At 42.9% G+C, this 26,730-nt stretch overlaps 1 protein-coding gene across 1 annotated transcript in view; it reads left to right on the top strand.

Annotated features, from left to right (window-relative positions):
- LOC308089114 (extracellular matrix organizing protein FRAS1-like) overlaps positions 1 to 26,730 on the top strand; it is a 237,327-nt gene that overhangs the window by 203,126 nt on the left and 7,471 nt on the right. Inside the window, 21 exon segments of the mRNA XM_080433684.1 lie at positions 413 to 563; positions 1,861 to 2,020; positions 2,843 to 3,011; positions 3,752 to 3,998; positions 4,970 to 5,106; positions 5,108 to 5,318; positions 6,215 to 6,375; positions 6,966 to 7,113; positions 7,285 to 7,490; positions 8,456 to 8,612; positions 10,025 to 10,225; positions 10,886 to 11,073; positions 12,923 to 13,201; positions 15,168 to 15,400; positions 17,364 to 17,524; positions 18,872 to 19,086; positions 19,527 to 19,677; positions 21,153 to 21,260; positions 22,253 to 22,412; positions 23,426 to 23,542; positions 24,848 to 25,014. Coding sequence (XP_080289810.1) covers positions 413 to 563; positions 1,861 to 2,020; positions 2,843 to 3,011; positions 3,752 to 3,998; positions 4,970 to 5,106; positions 5,108 to 5,318; positions 6,215 to 6,375; positions 6,966 to 7,113; positions 7,285 to 7,490; positions 8,456 to 8,612; positions 10,025 to 10,225; positions 10,886 to 11,073; positions 12,923 to 13,201; positions 15,168 to 15,400; positions 17,364 to 17,524; positions 18,872 to 19,086; positions 19,527 to 19,677; positions 21,153 to 21,260; positions 22,253 to 22,412; positions 23,426 to 23,542; positions 24,848 to 25,014 — 3,727 coding nt within the window.

The following is a 26,730-nucleotide window of genomic DNA, read 5'->3' as shown; positions in this document are numbered from 1 at the left end:
ATCCCCTTTTTTCCGTTTCCTACATTTAAAAAAATACATATATTATTTAAAAATATTAAAAAAGGTAAAAAAAAATCTGCAATTTATTTTCAAAAGTATTTCATAAATAAGAATAATGTAAAAAAAATCTAATAAGTTCTATAAATAAGTATTTATAGTATGTATTAAAAAAAATTGTAAGAAGTAGTGAAAATAGCAGATCTACAAGCTCACAACGTGGCGTGTTGTGTGCTTGTAGATCTGCTATTTTAACATAATTTCTCTTTTTGGTCTTCTCTTTTTAGACAACCTCGAATAGATGTGATTTGTGTTATATCCTCGTGCATTTAAGGTGTTTTACTGTATGTTTGATGTGACTTGTAGCTGTGTACATGTCATTACATTTCACCTTTTGTGTGTTGCCATCTCGCAGGCCACCAATCTGATCTCCAAGAAGGAGCTTCTGACCATGGACCCAGACACAGAAGACGATCAGCTGCTGTACGAGGTCACCACTGAGCCCAAACATGGCTTCCTGGAGAGCAAACTCAAACCTGGCACCCCCACCACCACCTTCACACAAGGTACACAGAGAGGGAAGGAATTAGGGGGAAAATGGAAGTTGGGAGGAAAGATGGTAGGAGAGAAAGACAAAAATATGGAATTTAAGAGAAAGAAAACATGCTTTTTCCCCGCTCAAACTCGCTCCAATATATAGCTGATCTACAAGCTCACACAGCATCGCAGTGGGACACGTTGTGAGCTTGTAGATATACTGTAGCTGCTTTTGCCAAATGTTCGCCCCTTGAATACAGGGGGGACATGAGGTTTCTATACCTGACTCTGTTTCCAGTGGTGTAAAGTAACTAAGTACTTTTACTCAAGTACTGTACTTAAGTGCAATTTTGAGGTACTTTTACTTTAGTGGAGTATTTCCAATTGTCTATACTTTTACTTCTACTCCATTACATCTCAGAGGCAAATATTGTCATTTTTACTCCACTACAATTATTTTAAAACTTTAGTTACTAGTTACTTTGCAGATATAAATGATTACATTATAAAACATACATATTTTATACCTAGGCTATTTGAAAATAGCCGATCTACAAGCTTACAACGCGTCGCATCGCGACGCGTTGTAAGCTTGTAGATCTGCTATTTTCAAACATTTTAGTACTTTTACTTCTACATTGCAGTATTGATAATTTTACTTAAAGATGGAGTGCCATGATATTTTTCAACCCTAAAACCTGATCATAAGGTATTATTATTATGTAAGGATTTTTTTCAACAAAAAAAAAGTGTACAGTAAGTGTTAAAATGTTGTTTTTATGTAGACTCACCCACCAGTGCATTAAGTATACCTGGTTCTCACCTTAGCACCTCCTCCACCACCTTAGCACCACCCACCTGTCCTAGTCCCTCCTCCTCCTCATGCCCACACCTGTTGTGTTATGATAATGAGGGGGAGGGTGTGGGCTTTGTGATGTCACTAAAGCGCTGTTTCTCTATTGGCACGTTTGACCCTCAAGGTTTCAGCCTCCAGGAAGAAACTCCAAATAGTCAGAGAAGACATAAAACACCATAAAAACACCACCGGGGGGCTTAATGAAGTTATATCAACCTCATAGACACATGAAAAACTGAAAAAGTGCAAAAACATGGCACCACCTCTTTAAGTAAAACATTTGAATACTTTTTCCACCACTGCTGAATAGAGACATTAGGTTTCTATACCTGACTCTGTTTCCCATGTTTCCTTCTCTATTCTTTACCCTTATAACCCTTTTCTTGAAAACATGCAAAAGGTTGGAAACTTATTTTAGTGAAAATGAAGTTAGTCAGCCAGCTTCTAAACGTTGTGCCTCTGCCCTCCAGCGGACATCAACCTGGGTCTGATCCGCTACGTGTTGCATCAGGAGCACGTCCAGGAGACCATGGACAACTTCAAGTTCCTGGTGAAGGACAGCAAGCCCAACGTGGTCAGCGACAACCTCTTCCACATCCAATGGTCCCTCATCAGCTTCCAGCACAAAAGGTCTGCATTGGGCACAGCACTGGTCAGGAGTCAGGACATACAGAAAGGCTTTTAGAAGGAATCCAGTAGAATTTACAGCATCTACAAGGAACTGTTGTAGAATTTAATTACATTTCATTACGTTTTCCTGTAATGAATGATTAATTAACCATTACTAAATGGTTAATAACTTTTAAGTAACAGCTAATCGATTAGATGATTCAATTACATATTAGTTAATTACTAATGTATCCCGTATTCTTGTGTTGAGTCACAATTATTACATAATTGCCCAATCGCAATTATATATCATAATCGTTTCCATGTGGAAAACTTTTCAGACATTTTCAAACAATTTCCAAAAATAGCAGAAATAGATCTACAAGCTATTGTGACGCTATTTCTTTTTTTTTTAAAGTATACAATTATTAAATATGTCGGTAATTTCTTTGTATATTTAAGTCATTCGTCATATCTGCTAGGTGCAATTTTTGATTAGGAAGCCTAAAAGGCAAACAGAAATACTTGTTTTATTCATAATGCTCCAATGTTCAATGCCAAAAACACAATTCAATCGTTAATCGTAATCATTTATAAATGGTAAATAAATGGTAAATGGTGCATTTATCTTGTGTTTTCAGCAGAAAATACATCATCTTTGTTTTGTCACGCAACAAAATATAAATGTAGCTTTAGAAGCCTTTTTTTAACTTTGTTTTGCGTGCTATGTTGTGCGCTCACAGTGTCCTGTCTGCCTGTAGATCGGGCTATTTTCCGCGCGGGACACCTTCGTACAACAAAGTATAAAACAGTTCTTATTAATGGTGTTTGCTTCCTCCTCAGCTACAACGTCAGTGAGAAGGCTGGCACGGTGGCGGTCACAGTGAAGAGGACGGGTAACCTCAACCAGTATGCCATCGTGCTGTGTCGCACCGAGCAGGACAGCGCCACCTCCACCTCCAGCGTGGGATCTCGTCCGGGGCAGCAGGATTACGTGGAGTACGCTGGCCAGGTAACTGAGCACCACACCTCTGACAGAACTCTTAAAGTCTTAAAAAACTCTTTAAAAAAAATATTTATTTTCTATCAATTAGTCACCCCCATGGAGACTTGAATTCATAGAATTTTTTTTGTTTTTGTCGCATTCCTAAGCCAATCATTTGATAGACTGCCCCAACACTCCTGATTTCGTGTATAGAGGGGCGGGTGTAAAGAGCCGGCGAGAGACTGCGGCTGATCCCATTGGTTCACCGATCTGTCCGTCAACCCCCGCCCCGTTAACACAACATTACGAGTGACGCCCACTGCACTCTGGTTGGTTGGGAAGTGAAACACTTCCTTATACCGAGTACACCGACGCGCTGGGCCAGGCTTTTATTTTTTAGCAACACTAAACAATAAAAGCCTTGAGATCGAGGCTAATAATTTGATGACCAGCAGGCAACGGTTCCGGTAGGTGACACAAAGGAGACTCTCCTACCCCAACCGCTGCCGGTCATCAAACCGTCGACTTAGGAATGCTACGAAAAGAAAAAAAAATTCATGAATTCAAGTCTCATTGGGGTGACTAATCTATAGAAAAAAAGTCATTTTGGGGCTGAACTATCCCTTTAAGAGTAGCTGCAAAGCAGTCATGGAAGAAGTACTCCCATTTTTGACTGTGTGTGTGTACACACGCAGTCCTATAGACTGGGGATGCCAGGCTGAAAGTGGTTGAACAAACAAAATAAACGTTCCTGTCTCGCCTCCCAGGTCCAGTTTGACGAACGCGAGGACACCAAGGTGTGCACCATCGTCATCAACGACGACAAGGTGTTTGAGGGCGCGGAGAGCTTCCACGTGGAGCTCAGCATGCCCGTCTACGCCCTGCTGGGCGGAGTCACGCGCGCCGTCATCAACATCAACGACACCGAGGACGAGCCCACGCTGCAGTTCGATAAGAAGACGTACCACGTCAACGAGAGCACCGGCTTCATCCACGCCCCCATCGAGAGGAAAGGTATGAACGCTTACCATGGCCGTCAGCATTCCATACGGTGCATAAGGCATCTGTAGACAGACATTTACTCAAGTACTGTACTTAAGTACAATTTTGAGGTTTTTTATTTTTATTTCCAACTTTCAATACTTTTACTTCTACTCCACTACATCTCAGAGGCAAATATTGTACTTTTACTCCACTACAATTATTTGAAAACTTCAGTTTCTAGTTACTTTGCAGATTTTGATTATTATTATTATAAAACATACATTAACCACTTCAGCCCTATATACAGTACATTTCAGCCATTTGAAAATAGCCGATCTACAAGCTCACAATGCGTCGCGATGCGACGCATTGTGAGCTTGTAGATCTGCAATTTTTTAAAAGATTTTTATACATTTTGAAAAGTTGTGAAACGGGACATTCTGCATAATGAATACTTTCTACTTTTGGTACTTTAAGTACATTTTGATACCAATACTATTATATTTTTACTCAAGTACATATTGAATTCCGGACTTGTAACAGAGTAGTATTATTTTTTTTTTCAACAATATGTTTATTTATTTTTACTTTTACACAAAATATAACAACATTATAATATAATACAAAGAAAACAGAAAACAAAAATGAACATTTACAGTCAATCATACAAGACAAGCATTGAAATGACAAAAAACTAAAACAAAAACAAAAGAAAAACATACATAGGCATCAACACTACTCCTCTCCAGATTCTTCCATTAAATGTGGCAGATTATTATTTTCCATATATGAAATAAAGCAACCCCACACCTCCTGAAACATCTCTTGTTTGTCCTTAAGTACGTATGTGATTTTTTCTAGAGGTAGGCATAAAACAGAGTAGTATTTAGTATTGATACTTTTACTTAAGTAAAACATGTGGGTACTTTTTCCTGACTAAACGAACGCGTCCCGTTTCAAATCCCAACGATCGACGTCACTTTCTCCTCTCTCTCCCAAAGGTGACACCTCCAGCTTGGTGTCCGCTCTGTGCTACACGGTGGCCAAGTCGGCGCTGGGCAGCAGCCTGCGCGGCGGCCTGGAGTCCGGCTCCGACTACAAGACGCGCGGCATGACGGGGGACAACCGCGTGGTCTTCGGCCCCCGGCGTCAGCATGTCCACGTGCGACGTCAAGCTCGTCGACGACAGCGAGTACGAGCTGTCCGAGGAGTTCCAGCTGGTGCTGTCGGACGCCTCGGACAACGCCCGCCTGGGCGACGTCACCGTGGCCAAGGTGGTCATCGACGGGCCCAACGACGCCTCCACCGTCTCCCTGGGGAACGCCACCTTCACGTTCAGCGAAGACGCCGGTATGAGATGATTAACTCTTTAACTGCCAGAGTAAATAGTGTAATCACCCCCACTGCCAGGGAAAACGAGCAATTTTACTGTACCTTTGAAAAATCATGGAATATTCTCCGTGACCGCCGATCTCGTGGAGATCGCCTCATTACACGCACGGGGGTCTTGTAGTATCGCTCGCGGTAATCCGTTGCCCGCTGTGGCCAGTTGAATGTGGCTTGTTTTTGCCTCAAAGCAAGAGGAACGGAGATATAGTCATTTCCCCATAAGAAATAAACAGGAAGTAAATTTGACGAGAAATCTCGTAGTTGGCAGGCAAAGAGTTAACCACTTGAACCCTAGCATCACTATCCTTGGTGGGGGGGGGGGGGGGGGGGGGGGCATTCGCCAATTATAGCAGATCAGGAAACTATTAAAAACATACCATTTAGAAATACTGGGCTTACGTATGAAATCTTGACATCCTTTCCTTGATTTGAGTTTGTTTTAGTTTTGTAACACACAATACATTTTCAGTTAGTTACTGTTTTATTACATTATTTTCTGTCTGTTTATTTTTGTTTTTATTTCAATTGATTATGATTGTTATTATATATTATATATATTGTTTTACTAGTTATTGTTGTGTGGTTAATTTTAGTTGCAGTTCAGGTGCAGGACAAACAGAAGATCAACATAAAAAACAATAATAGAGTCTGAACTACACTGTTTGCTCTGTTGCAGACTCTATCATTATTAACATTTACATGTGCACTCTCTTATAGTCTTTGAGGAGGAACTGTGGATGTTATGATTAGTCGTTTGTATCGTGTGAACTTTAAGTCTGTCGGTTAGAAATCTTGTGTCTGTGTGTATATATTTCAAACCTGATCGGGGTCACTCTGGTCTCGTTACCCGCCACCAGGTACGATAGAGATCCCGGTGTTGCGTCAGGGCAGTGACCTGTCCTCTGTCACCTCCGTGTGGTGTGCCACCCGGCCGTCTGACCCTGCCTCCGCCACGCCGGGCATCGACTACATCCCTAGCTCCAAGAAGGTGGAGTTCAAAGCAGGCAAGACCGAAGAGGTACGATCCGCTCACCTACACACCCCGAACAAACTGATGCTGCTTGGAAACGGGGAAAATTGGCAGTGAGTCTGCAGTTCAGACTGCAATGGGGAGTTTATTCCACAGCTTGGGAGTCAGCAGAGAGGAGAGTCTAGGACGTGTGGAGCGTTGTCCAGAGTGTTATAGCCAAATTCCAATACTCAAATTTCTCCCTCCTCGCTTCCTCCGTCATCTGTCCTCCAGCATGCCGGTGTTACGGTGAAATTGGTGACCTGACGAAATATGTGACCATCTTGTGGACTTACGTGGCCTAAATACCGCTAGGTATGCTAATAAACAAACCGCAATGATTTACGTTCGGACACTGACGTTATGTGACGTCTACACGATTGTCACATATTTCGGCAGGTCACCAATTTCACCGTGACACCGCCATGCTGGAGTGAGTGACCGAGTGTGAGTGAGCGAGTGAGTGAGCAGAAATTTGAGTATTGGAATTCAGCTTAAAAAGGGAGAAGAGTCTAGGACGTGTGGAGGGTTGTTGAGGGAAGGCTCGGACAGCGATCCCTGTGTTACTTCATGTTGTGGTGTTTGTTGTCCTGTTGCAGACGTGCAGTCTCACCATCATGGACGACGCTCAGAACCCGGCCATCGAGGGGTCCGAGTCGTTCGTGGTTTTCCTCAGCTCGCCGCAGGGGGCCGTCCTACTGGAGCCTTACGAGGCCAACGTGGTCATCAGCGACACCTTCCAGGACAGTATGTACAGCGGGGACCTCACTCATCATTTATTTCACATTATTATTGTTATTATTTTTTTACTTCATTGTATATTTTTTTTATTAAATTGAAATTACAAATATTTAATACAATTTTGTTTTTGTTTTTAATATTTTCACATAACAATTAAGTGACCCCCTTCTCTCCCAGTTCCCAGCATGCAGTTTGAGAAGAGCGCGTACACGGTGAAGGAGAGAGAGAGCGTCCTCCACATTCCCGTCGTCCGCAGTGGAGACCTGAGCTTCAAGTCGTCCGTGCGCTGTTTCACTCGCACCATGTCGGCCATGGTGATGGACGACTTCGAGGAGAGGAGCAACCAAGACGAGTCGCGCATCACCTTCCTCAAGGGGGAAAAGGTACGATTCGAGCCTGATTTGTACTGCCTTGTGAGCTTGTAAGTCTGCTACTTCTTTTGGGCACGGGACACAGAGGCTGCTGTCAATGCAGCCCTATTTTATACTGATTAGAGGTCTTCACAGGTCCAATATGACGGAATTTATATCCAGAGCCGACTGTTACCCGCCTATTATTCGAAATCTGAGTTCCGGACCCAAGCAGTACCGAGAGATGTCGGACCCGACCTGTATAGAACCGTGAATACCAGACCCTATAACGTTAATCCACCGCTCATTTTCTGTCGCAGTCTGCAGACAATTTTTTTCTTGTTTAACGTTATAATCGGCTTTGGAGTTTCCATTGTGCTTTGCAGAGCATACCGGTAACAACACGCTATGACAACTCCATTGCTTTTAGTTGAGTATTCAGAGTTTACCAGAATATATAATATGATATGATATAAAACAAAGTATTTCTCCATAGACCACCGAAGTCTGACGTAATTTACACATCCTTTGTTTGTCTACCTGGTTCGCAGTTTTCCACCCCCATTCTGAATCCCATAGACGTATTTAATATCGCGTCAAATAAGAACTGTGTTCCAAAAACAAACAAATGACCCTGGCGGTTTGACTCTTATGGATATGAAGCATCAACTGACGGTGAGAAAACGATAATGTTACTTCCGCCGAATTAGTTACATTTTCGCCAGAAACAGACTGTATCAAATATAAGTGACTGACTATCATAAACGATATAGAACCTCCTCCATGACAATATCGCCGGGACAGTTTGTTTATTTATGGACCACAATGCTTATATGAGACGATTCTAAGATGACCCAATGTTATTCTCCATAGAGAAATTACTTCCGCAAACCTGGGGATGAACGAATGACGTCAGGACTTCGGTGGTCCATTGTGGTATTGCTACTGTACTCTTACTTAAGTACTTCATCCACCACTGCGTGATGTGTCCCATGCAGGTGAAGAACTGCACCGTGCACGTCCACGACGACTCTGTGTTTGAACCGGACGAGGAGTTCCAGGTGCATCTTGGGACGCCGCAGGGCGACCACTGGAGTGGGGCCATGGTGGGGGTCAACGACATCGTCACCGTCACCATCACTAACGATGAAGATGGTAACCATCTCTCTGTCACATACAGTATATAATATGTTTGACCTTGCCCCCCTATTGATCTCCAGGAATAGAAAGCACAGCATTTTGTTTTAGTGTGAAGTAAACTGGACAATTTCTGTCCGTGCAGAAAAGTCTGGCTAAACACGACTAAGGATAAGGATAATTCCTTTTAACAGGTCGTTCATGAAAGTCCTTGCGGTCTTGTTTCCAATGAGAACCTGTGAGCAATTAGGGGTTAAGAGTCTTGCTCAGGGACAAATTTCATTTCATCGACACATATGCTGACCTGGTCTGGAATCGAACCAGGGGCAACCAGGTCCTCTGGCTCCCTAGGCGGGCTCACTAACCACTCAGCTATGGCCGCCCCTAAACAAACTAGCACTAGATAATACTATATTACCCAGTCTAGGTGATTCTGACAATATCTTGCGACCCACTTTAGTGTCGTATCTAGGGGTGTTGAAAAAAACTATTTATCAACGATTAAAAATCGATTCACAACCCCCCCCCCCCCAATTAATGTTACTTGCATCAAAGCAATTATGTTGTGTTTCTGCATCAAATAGAACTACACCTAATCTAAGATTCCATCAAAGCCAATATGTTTTTACACAACCCTCTCTGGTATGTTATAGTTTTTAGTTTGAGCTGTCGGAAATAGCTAGGCTACACTTGGTTGTTAAAGTCAAGATGAAAACAATATAATAATTTGGATTAAACTGATTGGGAATAATCTTTTAATGAGAATCGATTTTTTTAAATCGTTTTGAATCGATTTTTAATCGAATCGTGACCCCAAGAATCGTAATTGAGTCGAAATCGTAGATAGCAGACGATTCACAGCCCTAGTCACGTCCAGTGGTGTAAAGTAACTAAGTACATTTACTCAAGTACTGTACTTAAGTACAATTTTGAGGTCATTTTACTTTACTGGAGTATTTCCAATTGTCTATACTTTTACTTCTACTCCACTACATCTCAGAGCCAAATATTGTACTTTTACTCGACTACAATTATTTGAAAACTTTAGTTACTAGTTACTTTGCAGATGTAAATATTACATTACATTATTACATACATTAACCACTTTAGCCCTATTTTATACCTAGGCTATTTGAAAATAGCCGATCTACAAGCTCGTGAGCTTGTAGATCTGTTTTTTTCAAACATTTTAGTACTTTTACTTTTGGTACTTTAAGTACTTTTTGTTACCAATACTTTTGTACATTTACTCAAGTAAATTGTGAATTCCGGACTTTTACTTGTAACGGAGTACTTCTATATTGCAGTATTGATACTTTTACTTAAGTAAAACATTTGAGTACTTTTTCCACCACTGGTCACGTCCCACCGGGCTGAGAGGGTGGAAGCACTGACCTGCACTGTGTTGTGGTCCTCTCTCTCATCCCCAGCACCCACCATAGAGTTTGAGCAGGCATCGTACCAGGTGAGGGAGCCCCCCGGTCCAGACGGTATCGAGGTCCTCAACATCAAGGTGATCCGTCGAGGCGACCTGGACCGCACCTCCAAGATCCGCTGCAGCACCCGAGACGGGTCGGCCCAGTCCGGAGTGGACTACAACCCCAAGAGCCGGGTGCTGAAGTTCCCCCCTGGTGAGTGTTATTGGACTGGCCTCATGGAGCTCATACACAAACACCTTCTCACTCTCATGTCTCGTTCTCGTGTTTAGTCCTGTGTTTGGTTCACAGGCTTGTATAATCAGTGGTTCCCAACCTTTTTTCCTTGGAGACCAACTAGTTTCTTATATCGGACATAAATGGAGAGCCCCCAAACGCACGCATGCGCGCATACACTTGTGTTAACCACTTAAAGGTATAGTTCACCCCTAAAATGAGTTTTTTTTCCGCTATTGATTAGTCACCCCATGCCCATGGAGACTTGAATTCATGGATTTATTTATTTTTGGTCGCATTTCTAAGACAATAATTTGTCAGCGGTTCCGGTAGGAGACACAAAGAGTCTCCTTTGTGTCTCCTACCGGAACCGCTGCCTACCGGTCCGCTGGTCATCAAATTATTGGCTTAGGAATGCGACAAAAACAACAACAAAAAAGTCTCCATGGGGTGACTACCGTAATCGATTTTTTTTGGGGTGAACTATCCCTTTAAGCCCTATAGATTGAAGTATTGAAGTATTATATGAAGCTTTGTTTTGGGTCCCGGGGGAGACACAAAAATGTATCTTTTTGGGTCTCAAGGTGAAAAGGTCTGGAGAAACCCCTAATCCATAGATCACTGTCTCTGCTCCAACAGGAATGGATCACATCCTGTTCAAGGTGGAGATTCTGTCCAACGAGGACAGAGAATGGCACGAGTCCTTCACCTTGGTGCTGGGCCCCGACGACCCCGTGGAGGCCATCCTGGGGGACATCACCACGGCAACGGTCACCATCCTGGACCAGGAGGCTGCAGGCAGCCTCATCCTCCCCGCCCCGCCTCTCGTAAGACAACAACACTCAGCTCTGTCACCGAGAGCCTTGAATGAACCCATTGAGACCATTGTTACATCTATACGTTGTTATACCTTTCAAGCTGGGACAGCACCCATGGGTCATATTCCTTTTTCAGAAAAAAAAGGATTTAGAGGGCGTTTTTAGAATCGGCCTCAGGTATATAATAGCTTTACTGTGCCAGGTGGAAAGTAAACGAGGTACCTTTACTCAAGTGCTGTACTTTAACTCATTCACTGCCAGGAATTAATTAATTAATTCATCTGTCTACCGTCCCCTAATCTCTCAAGAACAGATTCTGCTCTGCGTTTGAATCTGTCGGGGGGGTTCGTCATATCGCGTACGCACTGGCCTACAAGTGGGCGTGCCTTCAGATCAGGAAGCAGGCCACGCTTTACCCAATCAAATGTAGTGGGCGGGATTTACGTGTCCGCCGATCCTTCCCCACTAGAAGCAAACCGAAACTCATTTAACAATAGCGTCCTCGGAGCAGACAACCACGGAAAGATATTCACATTTTAACTTGCTCTTTCATCATAGAAACAAGTGGGCTTATAACCAAAACGATCCATGTTCTCTGGGAGAAGTGGTGTTAGTGTTCTGTGTAGAAATATTGTTAGTGGGAATGAAAACATAGTCGCACCACCGGAAGTGATGCGCTGAAGGAAGACCAAAACCCCGGTTTCCTTGCGTACGGGTGCTACGTTGACCTCCTCCCAGAGGCAAGTGAGATAGTAACAAACAGCAGAGGGCGCTGTTTTTCCTTTTCATTTGGCGATGGGTTCCCAGATTGACCGTCCCCTTGCCAAAAAAGCGAAAACGGGGACTTTACTGTACCTTTGAAAAATCATGGAATATTCTCTGTGACCTCCTTCCTTACGGAGATCGACTCATTACACGCACAGGGGTCCGGTAGAATCAGGAAAAAAAATCGTCCGGCCGCGATCCTCCCTTCCAGAACTATGGCCGTTTGAATGTGGCTTGTTTTTTTAAAAACAGCAGAAAAACAGAAAGCCGAGAAAAATTTACTTTAACATGAAAGGAGGCTTTATAGACCCTCCAGAAAAATGCGATTATGCGATCGCAGAATTTACCGCATAATCAGCAAAATGGCGCATAATTATGCGGGGGTAACGTTTTTTCAAAAAGGCCGCATCGCATAATATGCGCATCGCATCGCATAATATGCGCATCGCATCGCATAATATGCGCATCGCATCGCATAATATGCGCATCGCATCGCATAATATTTCGCCGCATAAAATTGTAAAAAAAATCCCCGCATATTTCATTGCAAAATCATGGATTTTAGCCCGCATAATCAAGAGTTTTAGCCCGCATAATCAAGGATTTTTGCCCGCGTTTTTCTGGAGGGTCTAGCTATTCACCTGTTTCGTAGGCTGTGTGTTTTCCACTTCCTGTCAGATTTCATTGGATATCATTAGTCAACTGACCAGTTTCATTGGATTTCATTGGATCAAATCCACAGGAAGTGGAACACACACAGGAAGTGAAAAGCCTAGGAAACAGGTGAATAGCTTTTTTTTTTTTGTGGTCACGTGATTTCTGGGTGTACTCTTCTTCTTCAGTGGTGCTTGGATCATTCACAGAATGAAGAAGTGGCCTTCTCACTTCACCTCATGCATTGAAGGAGGCATGAGCTCAGTTCAGGGCTCTCCCCAGGCTGGCAGAGGGAGAGTAGCGCCCAGGATTACAGTTTAGGCAATTGGCACTGGGTGAAAAAATGGGTTACAAAAATCGTGGGATATATATATTTTTTTAAGAAATAAAATGGAACCCTGGATGCACCTCTCACCTCCTCGTCCCCTCTGCTCTCCAGGTGGTGTCCCTCTCCGATTACGACAACGTGGCGGAGGTGACCAAGCAGGGCAGCAAGAAGACCCCGTCCCCGGGCTACCCGCTGGTGTGCGTCACCCCCTGCGACCCGCACTACCCCAAGTACCCCGGCGTGATGCGGGAGCGCTGCGAGGAGGCGGGCATCAACCAGACCCAGGTGCACTTCAAGTGGGAGGTGGCGGCGCCCACCGACACCAGCGGCGCCCGTTCGCCCTTCGAGACGGTCACGGACACCACGCCGTACACCAGCGTCAACCATCTGGTGAGTTTGATTTGCGAGGGAAGGAAGGGGACAAAACCATGTTTGACAACTTTCCCTACCGAAGGTTCTGGCAGAACAATTACAGGCCTGTGATTTGTTTCACAGACGGCCATATCCAGTAGGCGCCAAGGTTATTATAGTTTTGGATTTTTCATTTTAGTTTAGTTTTGGTTCATTTTGAATATTTATTTTTCAAATTCAGTTAGTTTTAATTTGTTTTTAGAGAGGATTTGCTAGTGTTTATTTTTGAAAATGCTAATAGTTTTAGTTAGTTTTTAGTGTTAGTTTTTATTTATTTTATACTTTGGGTTATTTGTCAGGTGTAGGATTGAAAAGGTAAGTATTGTGTAATAAAAACGTAACAAAAGATAGCATTTATTTATACATTTGGTTCAGCTCGTTTTAGTTAGTTTTGTAAACACACAATACAGCCTCAGTTAGTTATCGTTATTTTTTTTTTCTTCTAGTTTTTATTTAGTTCAGTTAACGAAAATATCTTTTCAATTTTAGTTTTCATTATTGTTAGTTTTGTTAAAGACGGGGTGCTGTGATTTTCAGTGATCCCCCCCCAAAACATAATCATCAGGTACTATGGTTATACTAGGAGGAAGATTCTTTTCAAAAAAAGTGTACAGAAATTGTTAAAATTATGTTTTTATGTGGACACGCCTCCAGTTCATTAAGTATACCTGGTTCTCACCTTAGCACCTCCTCCACCACCTTAGCACCACCCACCTGTCATAGTCCCTCCTCCTCCTCATGCCCACACCTGTTGTGTTATGATAATGAGGGGGAGGGTATGTTTTACTATGTCACTAAAGCGCTGTTTCTCTATTGGCACGTTTGACCCTCAAGGTTTCAGCCTCCAGGTAGAAACTCAAAATAGTCAGAGAAGACATAAAACACCATAAAAACACCACCAGGGGGCTTAATTAAGTTCTATCAACCTCATAGACACATGAAAAACAGCAAAAGTGCAAAACCATGGCACCACCTCTTTAACTATAATAACCTTAGTAGGTGCCCCCGTGGCCCCTGGTAATAAGGGGCTCTGGGCACTGGCCTGGTCCAGAACCTGTCCATGCCTACTGTACAGTAAGTTAAAGACCCATTCCACACGTCCCATGGTGTGGTTTCAATCAGAAAACATGTCTGTTCACTAAATGCACGTCAGGTATATTTTTCTCTCGCAAAAAAAGCTTCCCTAAACGAACTTTATATTACATTTTTCTTTTCTTTATCTTTTTAGTATTTCATATCATATGAATTATGCATTATGTTTGATCCTCCAGAACAATGGGTAATCCAAGAGTATTCACACCAAACGTACCGCGACGAAAACAACAAGCCGTCACCATGGATTAAAGTTTAAACTGATTTTCAGTCATTTGGATTCCATAGAAGTCAGCATTTCTTCTATGGAAGCATGTCATGCACCGACGATAGCCGATCTGCAAGCTCATTTGAGTAAAAGTACAAAAGTATTGGTGTCAAAATGTACTCAAGGTACCAAAAGTAGAAAGTACTCACTATGCAGAATGTCCCATTTCACAAGTTTTCAAATGTATATTGTGACGCATTGTGAGCTTGTAGATGGCCAAAATGTATATAGGGCTGAAGTGGTTAATGTGTGTTTTGTAATAATAATCTAAATCTACAAAGTAATTAGTAACTCAAGTTTTCAAGTACTTGTAGTGGAGTAAAAGAACAATATTTACCTCTGAGATGTAGTGGAGTAGAAGTAAAAGTACAGAAAATTGGAAATACTAAAGTAGAGTACTTGAGTAAATGTACTTAGTTACTTTACACCACTGGTGGTGTTGCACCTCGTTTTGAATCGCAGGCACTGCGTCAAACCAGTTTTCAGTGAGTGAAGTAGGGTATAGTTTAAAAAACACACAAAAACATGACTTTTGAGGCTGTTCCCTCTCTGTCGTCCCTCCCTCTCTGTCGTCCCTCCCTCCAGGTCCTAGACAGCATCTACTTCAGCCGGCGCTTCCACGTGCGCTGCGTGGCTCAGGCCCGGGACAAGTCGGGCCACCTGGGGACCCCCCTGAGGAGCAACATCGTCACCATCGGCACCGAGGGCTCCATCTGTCACACCCCCGTCACCACGGGGACCGCCCGGGGCTTCCAGGCGCAGTCCTTCATCGCCACGCTCAAATACCTGGACGTCAAACACAAGGAACACCCCAACCGGTGAGAAAGAAGGGTTTCTCCATGGGCCGCCCCGAGGAGACCCCCTTAGGGGGTCCCAGGGGGTCCCCAGCCAAATAGGCTCTATATGCACAGCAGCCATATTGTGAAGACATTCACAGGCGTTACCAATGATACTAATGAAGGCTCTGTTCCATTAAAACAGAGTCAGGGTGCTGATAGTGTGCATGTTGGCTCACTGGAGACACTCTGCTACACCAGTGGGTCTAAAATTGGGGTCCAGGGACCCTCATGGTTCCTTAAGGGGTGTCCAAATGGCCCCTAACGGGTGTGTAACTCTGAGAGTGTACAAATGGCCCTTACGGGTCCATTTGGTTTCATTTGAACACTCTCAGAGTTCTGGGGGTCGTGGAAATTGAAAAAGTCTGAGAACTAACTGTGCTACACGAAATGGAACAGAGCCTTCATTAGTATCATTGGTAACACCTGTGAAGGAAGTGATGATATGACTGCTGTGCATAGAGCCTGTAAACGATAGTCAGGAACCATATAGACCCTTACGGGTCTGTAACTGTGAGAGTGTACAAATTGGATCGTAGTAGTAATCATTGCTATAGAGCAGGGGTCTTCAACAGGGGGTCCGGGACCCCTAGGGGGTCTTCAGAGTTACTACAGGGGAGGCCGCAAAATCTTTGTGTGTGATATGATAAAAAAAATTACGTTAACCACTTGAACCCTAGCATCCCGATTCTGAGGAGAACTTTAGCCCCTAAATAGCCCCGTAAATAGCAGATCTACAAGCTCGAGGTGCGAGGCGTTGTGAGCTTGTAGATCTGCTATTTTTGGCAAAGAGGTATAGAGGTGTAGAGGGAAAAAAAGAGAAGACCAAGTAAAAAAAAAAAGGTTTAATCTGATACACAATTTTATACAATATAGAGGGGGTCCCTGCTTCATCTCTCTCTCAGCTAGGGGTCATTGGCCTGAAAAAAACTATACTATAGAGTGTCTCTCTAGCCTTTTAGTAAACAGAAACTACGTTTTCAGGTCGGGATACCAGTTTAACCCACTCAGGAGAGACAACTCAAACAGGATAAACAAGCGAAATTGGAAGTGATGAAACGCAACAATGAGCAGACAAACTTAGGAACTGGAACACTGTGAAACCCAAAACAAATAAATGATCTTGGGGATGATAAATCAAATGACAGGTATAGACCCCTAGCTGTTACTGAACAAACACTCTACCGCAGTCATTACTTTCAGAATACAGAGCTTTAACTTTTTAACACAAAATCGTAACCAATTTGTACATTCAGCCAGCCTACATGGAAGTAATCTCTCAAGAATAGATTCTGCTCTGCGTTTGAATCTGTCGGGGGGGGGTTCGTCATATCGCGTACGCACTGGCCTACAAGTGGGCGTGCCTTCAGATCAGGAAGCAGGCCGCGCTTTACCCAATCAAATGTAGTGGCCGGGATTCACGTGTCCGCCGATCCTTCCCCACTAGAAACAAAGCAAAACTCATTTAACAATAGCGTCCTCGGAGCAGACAAAACCACGGAAAGATATTCACATTTTAACTTGCTCTTTCATCATAGAAACAAGTGGGCTTATAACCAAAACCATCCATGTTCTCTGGGAGAAGTGCTGTTAGTGTTCCGTGTAGAAATATTGTTAGTGGGAATGAAAACATAGTCGCACCACCGGAAGTGAAAGGCTGAAGGCAGACCAAAACCCCGGTTTCCTTGCGCACGGGTGCTACGTCGACTTCCTCCCAGAGCCAAGTGAGATAGTAAAAAACAGCAGAGGGCGCTGTTTTTCCTTTTCATTTGGCGATGGGTTCCCAGATTGACATGGAAGTAACTGTTGCTGACGGAGTCCTCCCCTGTGTGTGTGTGTGTGTGTGTGTGTGTGTGTGTGTGTGTGTGTGTGTGTGTGTGTGTGTGTGTGTGTGTGTGTGTGTGTGTGTGTGTGTGTGTGTGTGTGTGTGTGTGCGTGTGTGCAGGATCCACATTTCGGTGCAGATCCCCCACCAGGACGGGATGCTGCCCTTGGTGTCGACCCTGCCGCTCCACAACCTGCACTTCCTGCTGTCTGAGTCCATCTATAGACAGCAGCATGTCTGCTCCAACCTGGTCACACTCACTGACCTACAGGGCCTGTCAGGTAGGCACTCACACACACACACACACACACACACACGCGCGCACGTGCACACACACACACGCACGCACGCACGCACGCACGCACGCACGCGCACACACACACACACACACACACACACACACACATCTACTGACAGCAGCATGTCTGCTCCAACCTAGTCACACTCGGGGCCTTTCAGGTCAGTCACACACGCACGCAAACACGGATGTACACGTGCGCGTGCACACACACACACACACACACACACGCACACACATGCACACGTATAATAAGGAGAGAAAGAGGGAGACAGCTGGAGAGACGGTTCATATATAACATACATGAACTGTCATACATACAGGAACATGGTTAAAATAATAATGAATGACGTAGTGATTATGAAACAGTGACTTAAGATTCCATCCGACAGCCCTAGTGTATCTGGATTAAAGGGATATTCCACCGCGCCTCCAGCCGAGATCAGGCTGATTCCGGTGCGTCTCAGGAGCGTACACATATGACTGAATAAAGAAGGCGCTGGAGAAACTCCATGTATTTTAACAGGGAATGTAACCTGACATTGAAATGTTTCTAGTTTTTTGTCTGCTTTGCATCCTGCTATTAAAATAAAAAAAAGCTCCAATCATCCAAGTTGCTCCAGCGCCTTCTTTATTCAGCCCCAATGTATCTGTTTGTATCTACGTACTGTGTGTGTGTGTGTGTGTGTGTGTGTGTGTGTGTGTGTGTGTGTGTGTGTGTGTGTGTGTGTGTGTGTGTGTGCGCGCGCGCATGGGTTTTTGATTGAAACCCCAGCTCATCAACTGCAAACTATTACAGGATATAGTATTTTTGTTCATTATTGATAGGTTTTTTTTACGTTATTCTTCCTATACTTCTTTTACTCTGTAACTTAACTGCTGTGCCGCCTCTGGTGCCTGAATTTCCCCCGCAGGATCACTGTGGTTCAGTGGTTCAGTGGTTCTCAACCAGTGGTCCGGGGGGGGGGGGGTTACCAGGGGGTCCCCAGCGAAATTAGTTAACATAGCGTCACAATCATTTTAACCACTTAGCTTTGGCTATTCAAAAATAGCAGATATACAAGCTCGTAGCGTGCCACCGAGTGCCGCGCTACGAGCTTGTAGATCTGCTATTTTTGAAAAATCTAGAACATTTTGCAAATCTTTGAATATATAATTTTATAAAGGAAACATTTTTAACTCAAATCTTTGCTTCTGGGGGTCTCTGGCACAAAACATTTTCAGATGGGGGTCCGCGGCCAAATGCATAATACATTTAGGGGTCCTTGGCATGAAAAAGGTTGAAAACCACTGCTAAAGGTCTCTATCTGTTTTGCGTTTTCTCCCACAGATTCAGGTTTCCTGGACGACGTGTCGTACGACAGCATCTCTCTGGGCCCCGGGTTCGACCGGCCGTACCAGTTCGACCCCAAGGTGCGCGAGGCCAAGAGCATCCAGCTCTACAAACACCTCAACCTGAAGAACTGCATCTGGACGTTCGACGCTTACTACGACATGACGGAGCTCATCGACGTCTGCGGAGGCTCCGTCACGGCCGACTTCCAGGTACACACACTGGCTGCTTTTGTTTAAAACCTGGGAACGCATCTGTGTAACCACTTAAACTATTATTTTATTCTTGGCTATTCAAAAATAGCAGATATACGAGCTTGTAGATCTGCTATTTTTGAAAAATCGTGAAAATGTGTGCAAATCTTTGAATATGTACTTTTTTTTTAAGAGAACATTTTAACTCAAATCTTTGCTTCTAGGGGGGTCCCTGGTACAACATATTTTGAGATGGGGGTCCGGGGCTAAATACATATCATAGTGGGGGTCCTTCACATGAAAAAGTTTGAGCACCACTGATATCGTAACATACGTTTTTCAGAAAACTGTTAGGATTTAGAAGACATTTTGTAGAATCGGCCTCAGGTCTTAATGAGTTAATGATGTCATTCGGTGTCACAACCTAAGCATTTCCTGTGCTGTGTCTTGGTGTTCAGGTGCGAGACTCGGCCCAGTCCTTCCTGACGGTGCAGGTTCCTCTGTACGTGTCCTACATCTACGTGACGGCCCCGCGAGGCTGGGCGTCCCTGGAGCACCACACGGAGATGGAGTTCTCCTTCTTCTACGACACGGTGCTCTGGAGGACAGGTGTGTGTGTTCACCACGCCGCTGCTGAGCTCGGACATGACTCCAAGACCAAATGAAATGGCTTTTTTTTTGGCGAGCGTAATGTCGTGACCAGCGGTCGACAAAGTGCTCAAACCCCCAGTACTTGAGTCAAAGTATTGATACACCTGGTCAAATATTACAGTCGAATTACCTGAGTTAAAGGTTTCATGACGTTCAGTTTTACCACACATTAAAAGTCTTTGTCATGGTCCTTCAAACATGTATAGAAAATTTTAACAAAAAAATCCACTCCATTGATCCATGGCAGGTGTTTTTCTCTCACATTTCTAAAGCCTTTTCAACTGCAATGAAAAAAGAAATCTTTGCCTGCGGGTGTCACTGGTGAGGGATTTTGCCTGTCAATCATCGCCTCTGCTCCGCCCCCCCCCCAAAGTAAAGGATAGGGGAGGGGAGGGGCAAGGAGGAGAGTGGGCGGGATTAATCGGCTGTGACCTCACTGTCGAAGGGCCAAGCTCAGATTACTTTTCAGCCTAATTATTCAGAAAACCCCAGACCACAGAAAATCCACTGAATGTTCAAAGTTCAGATGTTTTGGGTGTATTTGAGGTCATAAAACCCCCCCCAAAAAACATAAAAAATTTAAAAAGTGAAAATGAATGTCATAGAACCTTTAAAGTACTGGAAGTACAAATTACAAGTTATTGTTTCTTTTAAATATTGCCTTTTTAATAAGATTTTCGAGACATTATCAGAAAATATCAATAATAGTGAAAATAGGAGATCTACAAGCTCACAAAAGATCTGAGTCAAATGTACAATATGTGTCTTTGAAATGTAGTGGAGTGAAAGTATCCAAAAATACAAATACTCAATTAAAGTATAGATATTACTTAATTACTTAAGTACAATACTCAAGTAAATGTACTTTGTTACTGTCCACCACTCGGGCTATGGGATCTGAATGCAACTACACTGCCTGGTTGCAATGCCGAATCATGTTTGTTTTACTGCATTGCCTATTCCTCACCTCAAGTGCCTTCAGGTACATATTTCAGTGTACTGTTTAAAGTTTGAAAGGAGAACATTTATAATGCACCACCCGGCAGCCGTCTTGCTTTAGATTCAGAACAGAGTAGCAGCGCCCTCTAGTGTCTCCATAATACATCAGCTCTGTGTGGAAGAGGAACATTGAGATATGGATTTACATGGTGATATTGGTTGAAATATTGGTCTGAACCTGCCGATGTAATCATGCATTACTTTTTTGTTTTACAGAATGTAATTAAGATTGGATTTTAGGGACTTTTCATATACAAATACAAATCCTTTTTTTTTTGTTGCATCTATTGTTAAGTATGTGTCGGTCATGACCACGTTTATGCTCTGAAAGTGTTTTAAAGTCACTTTATGTCACACCACGAGAGACAGTCCCAACATGTTGGTTAGCGTGGATCTCCTGTTTGACCCCCTGACCTCTGACCTCCTGTGTGCAGGCATCCAGACGGACAGCGTGCTGTCAGCCAGGCTGCAGATCATCCGCATCTACATCAGGGAGGACGGGCGGCTGGTCATCGAGTTCAAGACCCACGCCAAGTTCAGAGGTTGGTCATATTTGTAGGCTACCTTTGGACCATAATAAATTATATCAATATCAATCATATCAATTTTGATAGCCATATGTCTTTTGTCGGCAGCGCAAAATAGCCATTCTTTCACATCTTGAGAATGAAGCGGAAAAAGCAGTGAGGAATCCTTACAAATTCTACAGAGAAACAGCCTATCTGCCCAGGTTACTTTCAGGACACTCATCCATGTATGAATTTCACATGACTTTACTGGTGGGCCATGAATAATGCATTTTAGGAAGAAAGCCACAGGCCATCAAATCTGCTCCCAACACGGGGGCCCGAGGGGACGCAGACGTATGGCCTGTGGCTAATGTCTGCTTTAGCTTCATATGAACACATTTACAGTGGTGGAAAAAGTACTCATATTTTTAACTTTAGTAAAAATATCAATCCTGCAATGTAAAATATTCGGTTACAAGTAAAAGTCAGGAATTGTTGGTATCAAAATGTACTTAAAGTACAAAAGTAAAAGTACTCAGTATTGCAGAATGTCCCATTTCACAACTTTTCAAAGGTATAAAAATCTTTTGAAAATAGCAGATCTACAAGCTCACAATGCGTCGCATCATTGTGAGCTTGTAGATCGGCTATTTTCAAATGGCCGAAATGTATATAGGGCTGAAGAGGTTACTGTATGTTTTGTCATAATAATAAAACTCTACAAAGTAACTAGTAACTAAAGTTTTCAAATAATTGTAGTGGAGTAAAAGTACAATATTTGCCTCAGAGATGTAGTGGAGTAGAAGCAAAAGCACAGAAAATTTGAAATACACCAGTAAAGTAAAAAAATACCTCAGGTACAGTAGCCTACTTGAGTACACATGTACTTACAGTAGTAACTTTCCACTACTGGATATGAACACATTTATCTCATGGCTAAAATGCAGAAGAGAACGTTACGGCTCTAGTCTTAAGTGTCTCAATGGCTAATACCTCCATCCCCCCCCCCCCCCCCCCCCATGCAGGTCAGTTTATCCCCGAACACCACACCTTGCCGGGCCACAAGTCCCACCTGATGGCCCCGGACCACCTGGGAGGCATCGAGTTTGACCTGCAGCTGCTGTGGAGCGCACACACCTTCGACTCGCCCTACCAGCTGTGGAGAGCCACCAGCTCCTACAGCAGGTCAGTACGCTGCATGCACGTACACTACACACTCCCAGTGGTGGGAAAAAAGTACTCACATTGTTTTACTTTAAGTAAAAGTATCAATACCGCAATGTAGAAAGTAAAAGTCCGGAATTCAACATTTACTTGAGTAAAAAGTACAAAAGTATTGGTATCAAAATGTAATTAAAGTAGCCAAAAGTAGAAAGTACTGATTATGTAGAATGTCCCATTTCACAAGTTTTCAAATGTATGGTCTTTTGAAAATAGCCGATCTACAAGCTCACAATGCGTCGCATTGCGACGCATTGTGAGCTTGTAGATCGGTTATTTTCAAATGGTCGAAATGTATGTAGAGTTGAAGTGGTTAATCTATGTTTTGAAATAACATTCAAAATCTACAAAGTAACTAGTAACTAAAATTTTCAAATAATTTTTGTGGAGTAAAAGTACAATATTTGGCTCTGAGATGTAGTGGAGTAGAAGTAAAAGTACTGAAAATAAGTATCTCAACATTTTACTTAAGTACAGTACTTGAGTAAATGTACTTCACATTCCACCTCTGCGCACACACACGCACACACACGCACACGCACACGCACACACGCACACACACACACACACACACACACACACACACACACAGAGAGACGCGCGCACACACACATGGTGATTTAAAAGGCTAGCTAGCTTGAACCTTGTTGGTTTTGTATGCGTCTGGGGGGAATGTATAGGCGGCCATAGCTGAATGGTTAGAGAGCCCCAGCAAGACACTTTAACCCCTAACTGCCCCCCGAGCGCCGTATGAATGGCTGCTTCACTGCTCTTTAATAGTTATAGGATGGCTAAATGCAGAGGGGCAAATCTCACGTATGTTTAAATATACCGTAGAGTGGCAAAAAAAACCACCTCAAGGAGAGGGGACCAGATTATTTATTGTATAGCATTTATCAGTTATAAGCTGGAAGGTGTTGCGGGGTGTCGTTGTGTCCCTGTGGTGATTATTCTTGGTGGTTTGTGTGTCTTAACAGGAAGGACTATTCTGGAGAGTACACGGTGTTCCTCATTCCCTGCACGGTTCAGCCCACACAGCCCTGGGTGGACCCCGGAGACAAACCGCTGTCCTGCACTGCACACGCCTCCGAGAAGTAAGTCCACCACAGTTAGGGTTGGATTTTGGTAGGGGGGGATTGAGGGGGTTCCATAAGAAAGGTCATTACCAGTCAGTTTTCTGATGTGATACTGTACATCCAGGAATCTTAGGAATGTTATGGGGAAGGATTTGGAGACTTTAAAGGGATGGTTCACCCCAAAAAATGGATGTATGTTTTTGTCGCATTCCTAAGCCAATAATTTGATGACCAGCGGACCGGTAGGCAGCGGTTCCGTTAGGAGACACAAAGCAAGATCTACAAGATCAAACATACCGTACATACAGCCACATAACACAGTGTAGTAGCCAAGTAATCCCAATTCCCTTTATTAGGCAAGGCAAGTTTAGTTGTATAGCATATTTCTTCTAAGTGCTTTACATAAAACATTAAGAATTAAGACAGCATTGCAGATTAGCAGTGCAATAAAATAAAGGACAAATAATACATTACGGTGATTGACAAAAGCTCAGTAAAAGGCAGCATAAAACAAAGGTTTGTTTTTTATCTTTCATTTAAAAGAACTGAGAGTTGTAACAGAACTGCAGTTTTCTTGGGAGTTTGTTCCAGATATATGGTACATATATAGATATGTGGTACATATATAGATATGTGGTACATATATAGATATGTGGTACATAAAAACTCAAGTTAGGATTCCTGGGGTGGGAAGCAGATCTGTCCCAGATGACCTGAGAGGTCCTGGATGGTTCATGATGTAGCACAAGTTCAGAAATCTATTCTGGCCCTGAACCGTTCAATGCTTCATAAACCAACGGTAGAATGTGGAAATCAATTCTCTGAAAGACACTGAGGCAGTGTAAAGATCTAACGGTCCGGTAATCAACATTTACTTGAGTTAAAGTACAAAAGTATTGCTATCAAAATATACTTAAAGTACCAAAAGTAAAAGTACTCATTGTGCAGAATGTCCCATTTCACAAGTTCAAAATGTATACAAATCTTTTGAAAATAGCAGATCTACAAGCTCACAATGCGTCGCATCGTGATGCATTGTGAGCTTGTAGATCGGCTATTTTCAAATGGACGAAATATATATAGGGCTGAAGTGGTTAATGTTTGTTTTGTGATAATAAGCTAATTCTGCAAAGTAACTAGTAACTAAAGCTATTGAAAATGGGAAATACTCCAGTAAAGTAAGAATTCCTGAGGTGTATTACAGTACTTGAGTAAATGTACTTTACACCACTGGTTTCACCTTAGGAACTGGACTGAACTTGGAACAAAACAAAAAACCATATGGATGCTGGAAACCTAAACGTCTCGTCCAATCACCAACAGGTTCCTGGTTCCCATAGCGTTCCAGCAGACCAACCGTCCGGTCCCTGTGGTCTACTCCCTGAACACGGAGTTCCAGCTGTGTAACAACGAGAAGGTGTTCACCATGGACCCAGCCACCGCTGATGTCTCCATGGCTGAGATGGACTACAAGGGAGCCTTCTCCATGGGTACGTAATGCCCGCTGGTTCTGAACCTGTGGAGCGTGGCCCAAACATGGGCTGGGAGAAGCTTCTGACAGGCTGCATGCACTATAACTATGTGCTGCAAATAATTTCAGGGTACATCGTTTTCCAGCAGCGGAAAAAGTACTTGCTTGTTTTACTTACGTAAAAGTACCAATACTGCAATGTAGAAATACTCTGTTGCAAGTAAAAGTCCTGAATTCTAAATTTACTTGAGGAAAAGTACAAAAGTATTGGTGTCAAAACATACTTAAAGTACCAAAAGTAGAAAGTGTTCATTGTGCAGAATGTCCCATTTCACAAGTTTTCAAATGTATAAAACTCTTTTGAAAGTAGTAGCAGATCTACAAGCTCACAATGCGTCGCGATGCCATGCGACACATTGTGAGCTTGTAGATTGTCTATTTTTAAATGGCCGAAATGTATATAGGGCTGAAGTGGTTAATGTATGTTTTGTAATAATAATTCAAATATAAAAAGTAACTTGTAACTGAAGTTTTCAAATGATTGTAGTGGAGTAAAAGTATAGTATTTCCCTCTGAGATGTAGTGGAGTAGAAGTAAAAGTACTGAAAATTGGAAATACTTTGAGGATTTTTTTTTTACTAATATAAGTAAAAAATGCCTCAAAATTGTACCTAAGTACAATTTTGTGCCAAGTAGAGACACCCAACAGACTCCAGTCAAAAAGTATATAAGTATAAAAAAAAAAAAAAAAGTAAGTATATAAGTATAAAAGTATGCAGTATATACTGTAGGAAGTAAGTGGTTAAAGGGGTATTTCACTTCTTGGGTCATTTTAAGGTCTACTCTGGCATTTGTGTGCACCCCCAGACAGTTACAAAAAAAAAGATGGTCAAATGAATATGCAATATTGAAAGCTGTCTGGGGGTGCACACAAAAGCCAGAGTAGAGCCAGAAGAGTTTTAAAGTGAAACACCCCATTATGGAGTTTGTGAAGCATTATATAGCGTGCAGGTCGTCTATTCATCTTTCATACTGACTGTCTCAGCGCAAGCACCTTAGGATGCGTGCGATCATCAGTCTCTGTTAGACCGTTTTGACAGCGTCACAGAACACAGAACAAATAGAGGAAGATTGTGCCGTTCACAGGACACACTCACAGTGATGTTTGAAGCCGGTTGAAAATCACTGGTATCACCTATTCTCCTTTCAGAGAGTGATTTGGGATGTTTTGCCGTACTCATAAAACTAGATGGATTGCGATATCAAACACTTGCCGGGTGCAACGGCTCCAGGAAGTGAATCATGTGAAGAATGATAGCCAGCACTCACTCGCTCTGTCTGTCCATTCAGGCAGTTTTCATTTAGTTATTAAAGCAGGCTAACATGACCAAGACGGATGCGTCTCGGCCGCAAAGCCTTCCTCAGCGTATTGTACGATATTCATGTAAAAGACAGCATCGTTTAAAGTCATACTGTTCAATACATTTTATATAAGGTTGCACTGGTATATTTCTCACAATAACCATTCCACATGAATGTGTATTTGGACAACGTATTATTCTCTATTTTGCATGTACCTTGTAGATCCCTATTTTTGCTGCTTATATGTGACCCTTATGTACAATGAAGTTGGGCATTCATTTATGAAAAATAAATAAATAAACATTTACAATACGGAGATACAAGGTTTCTGCCCAACAGCGACGATAGAATAAAGTTGATCTCCTCTCTCTCT

Source organism: Gymnoscopelus braueri (assembly GCF_963280865.1).
Source record: "Gymnoscopelus braueri genome assembly, chromosome: 7".
Classification (NCBI taxonomy): Eukaryota; Metazoa; Chordata; class Actinopteri; order Myctophiformes; family Myctophidae; genus Gymnoscopelus; species Gymnoscopelus braueri.
This window is presented reverse-complemented; position numbering and strand designations above follow the sequence as displayed.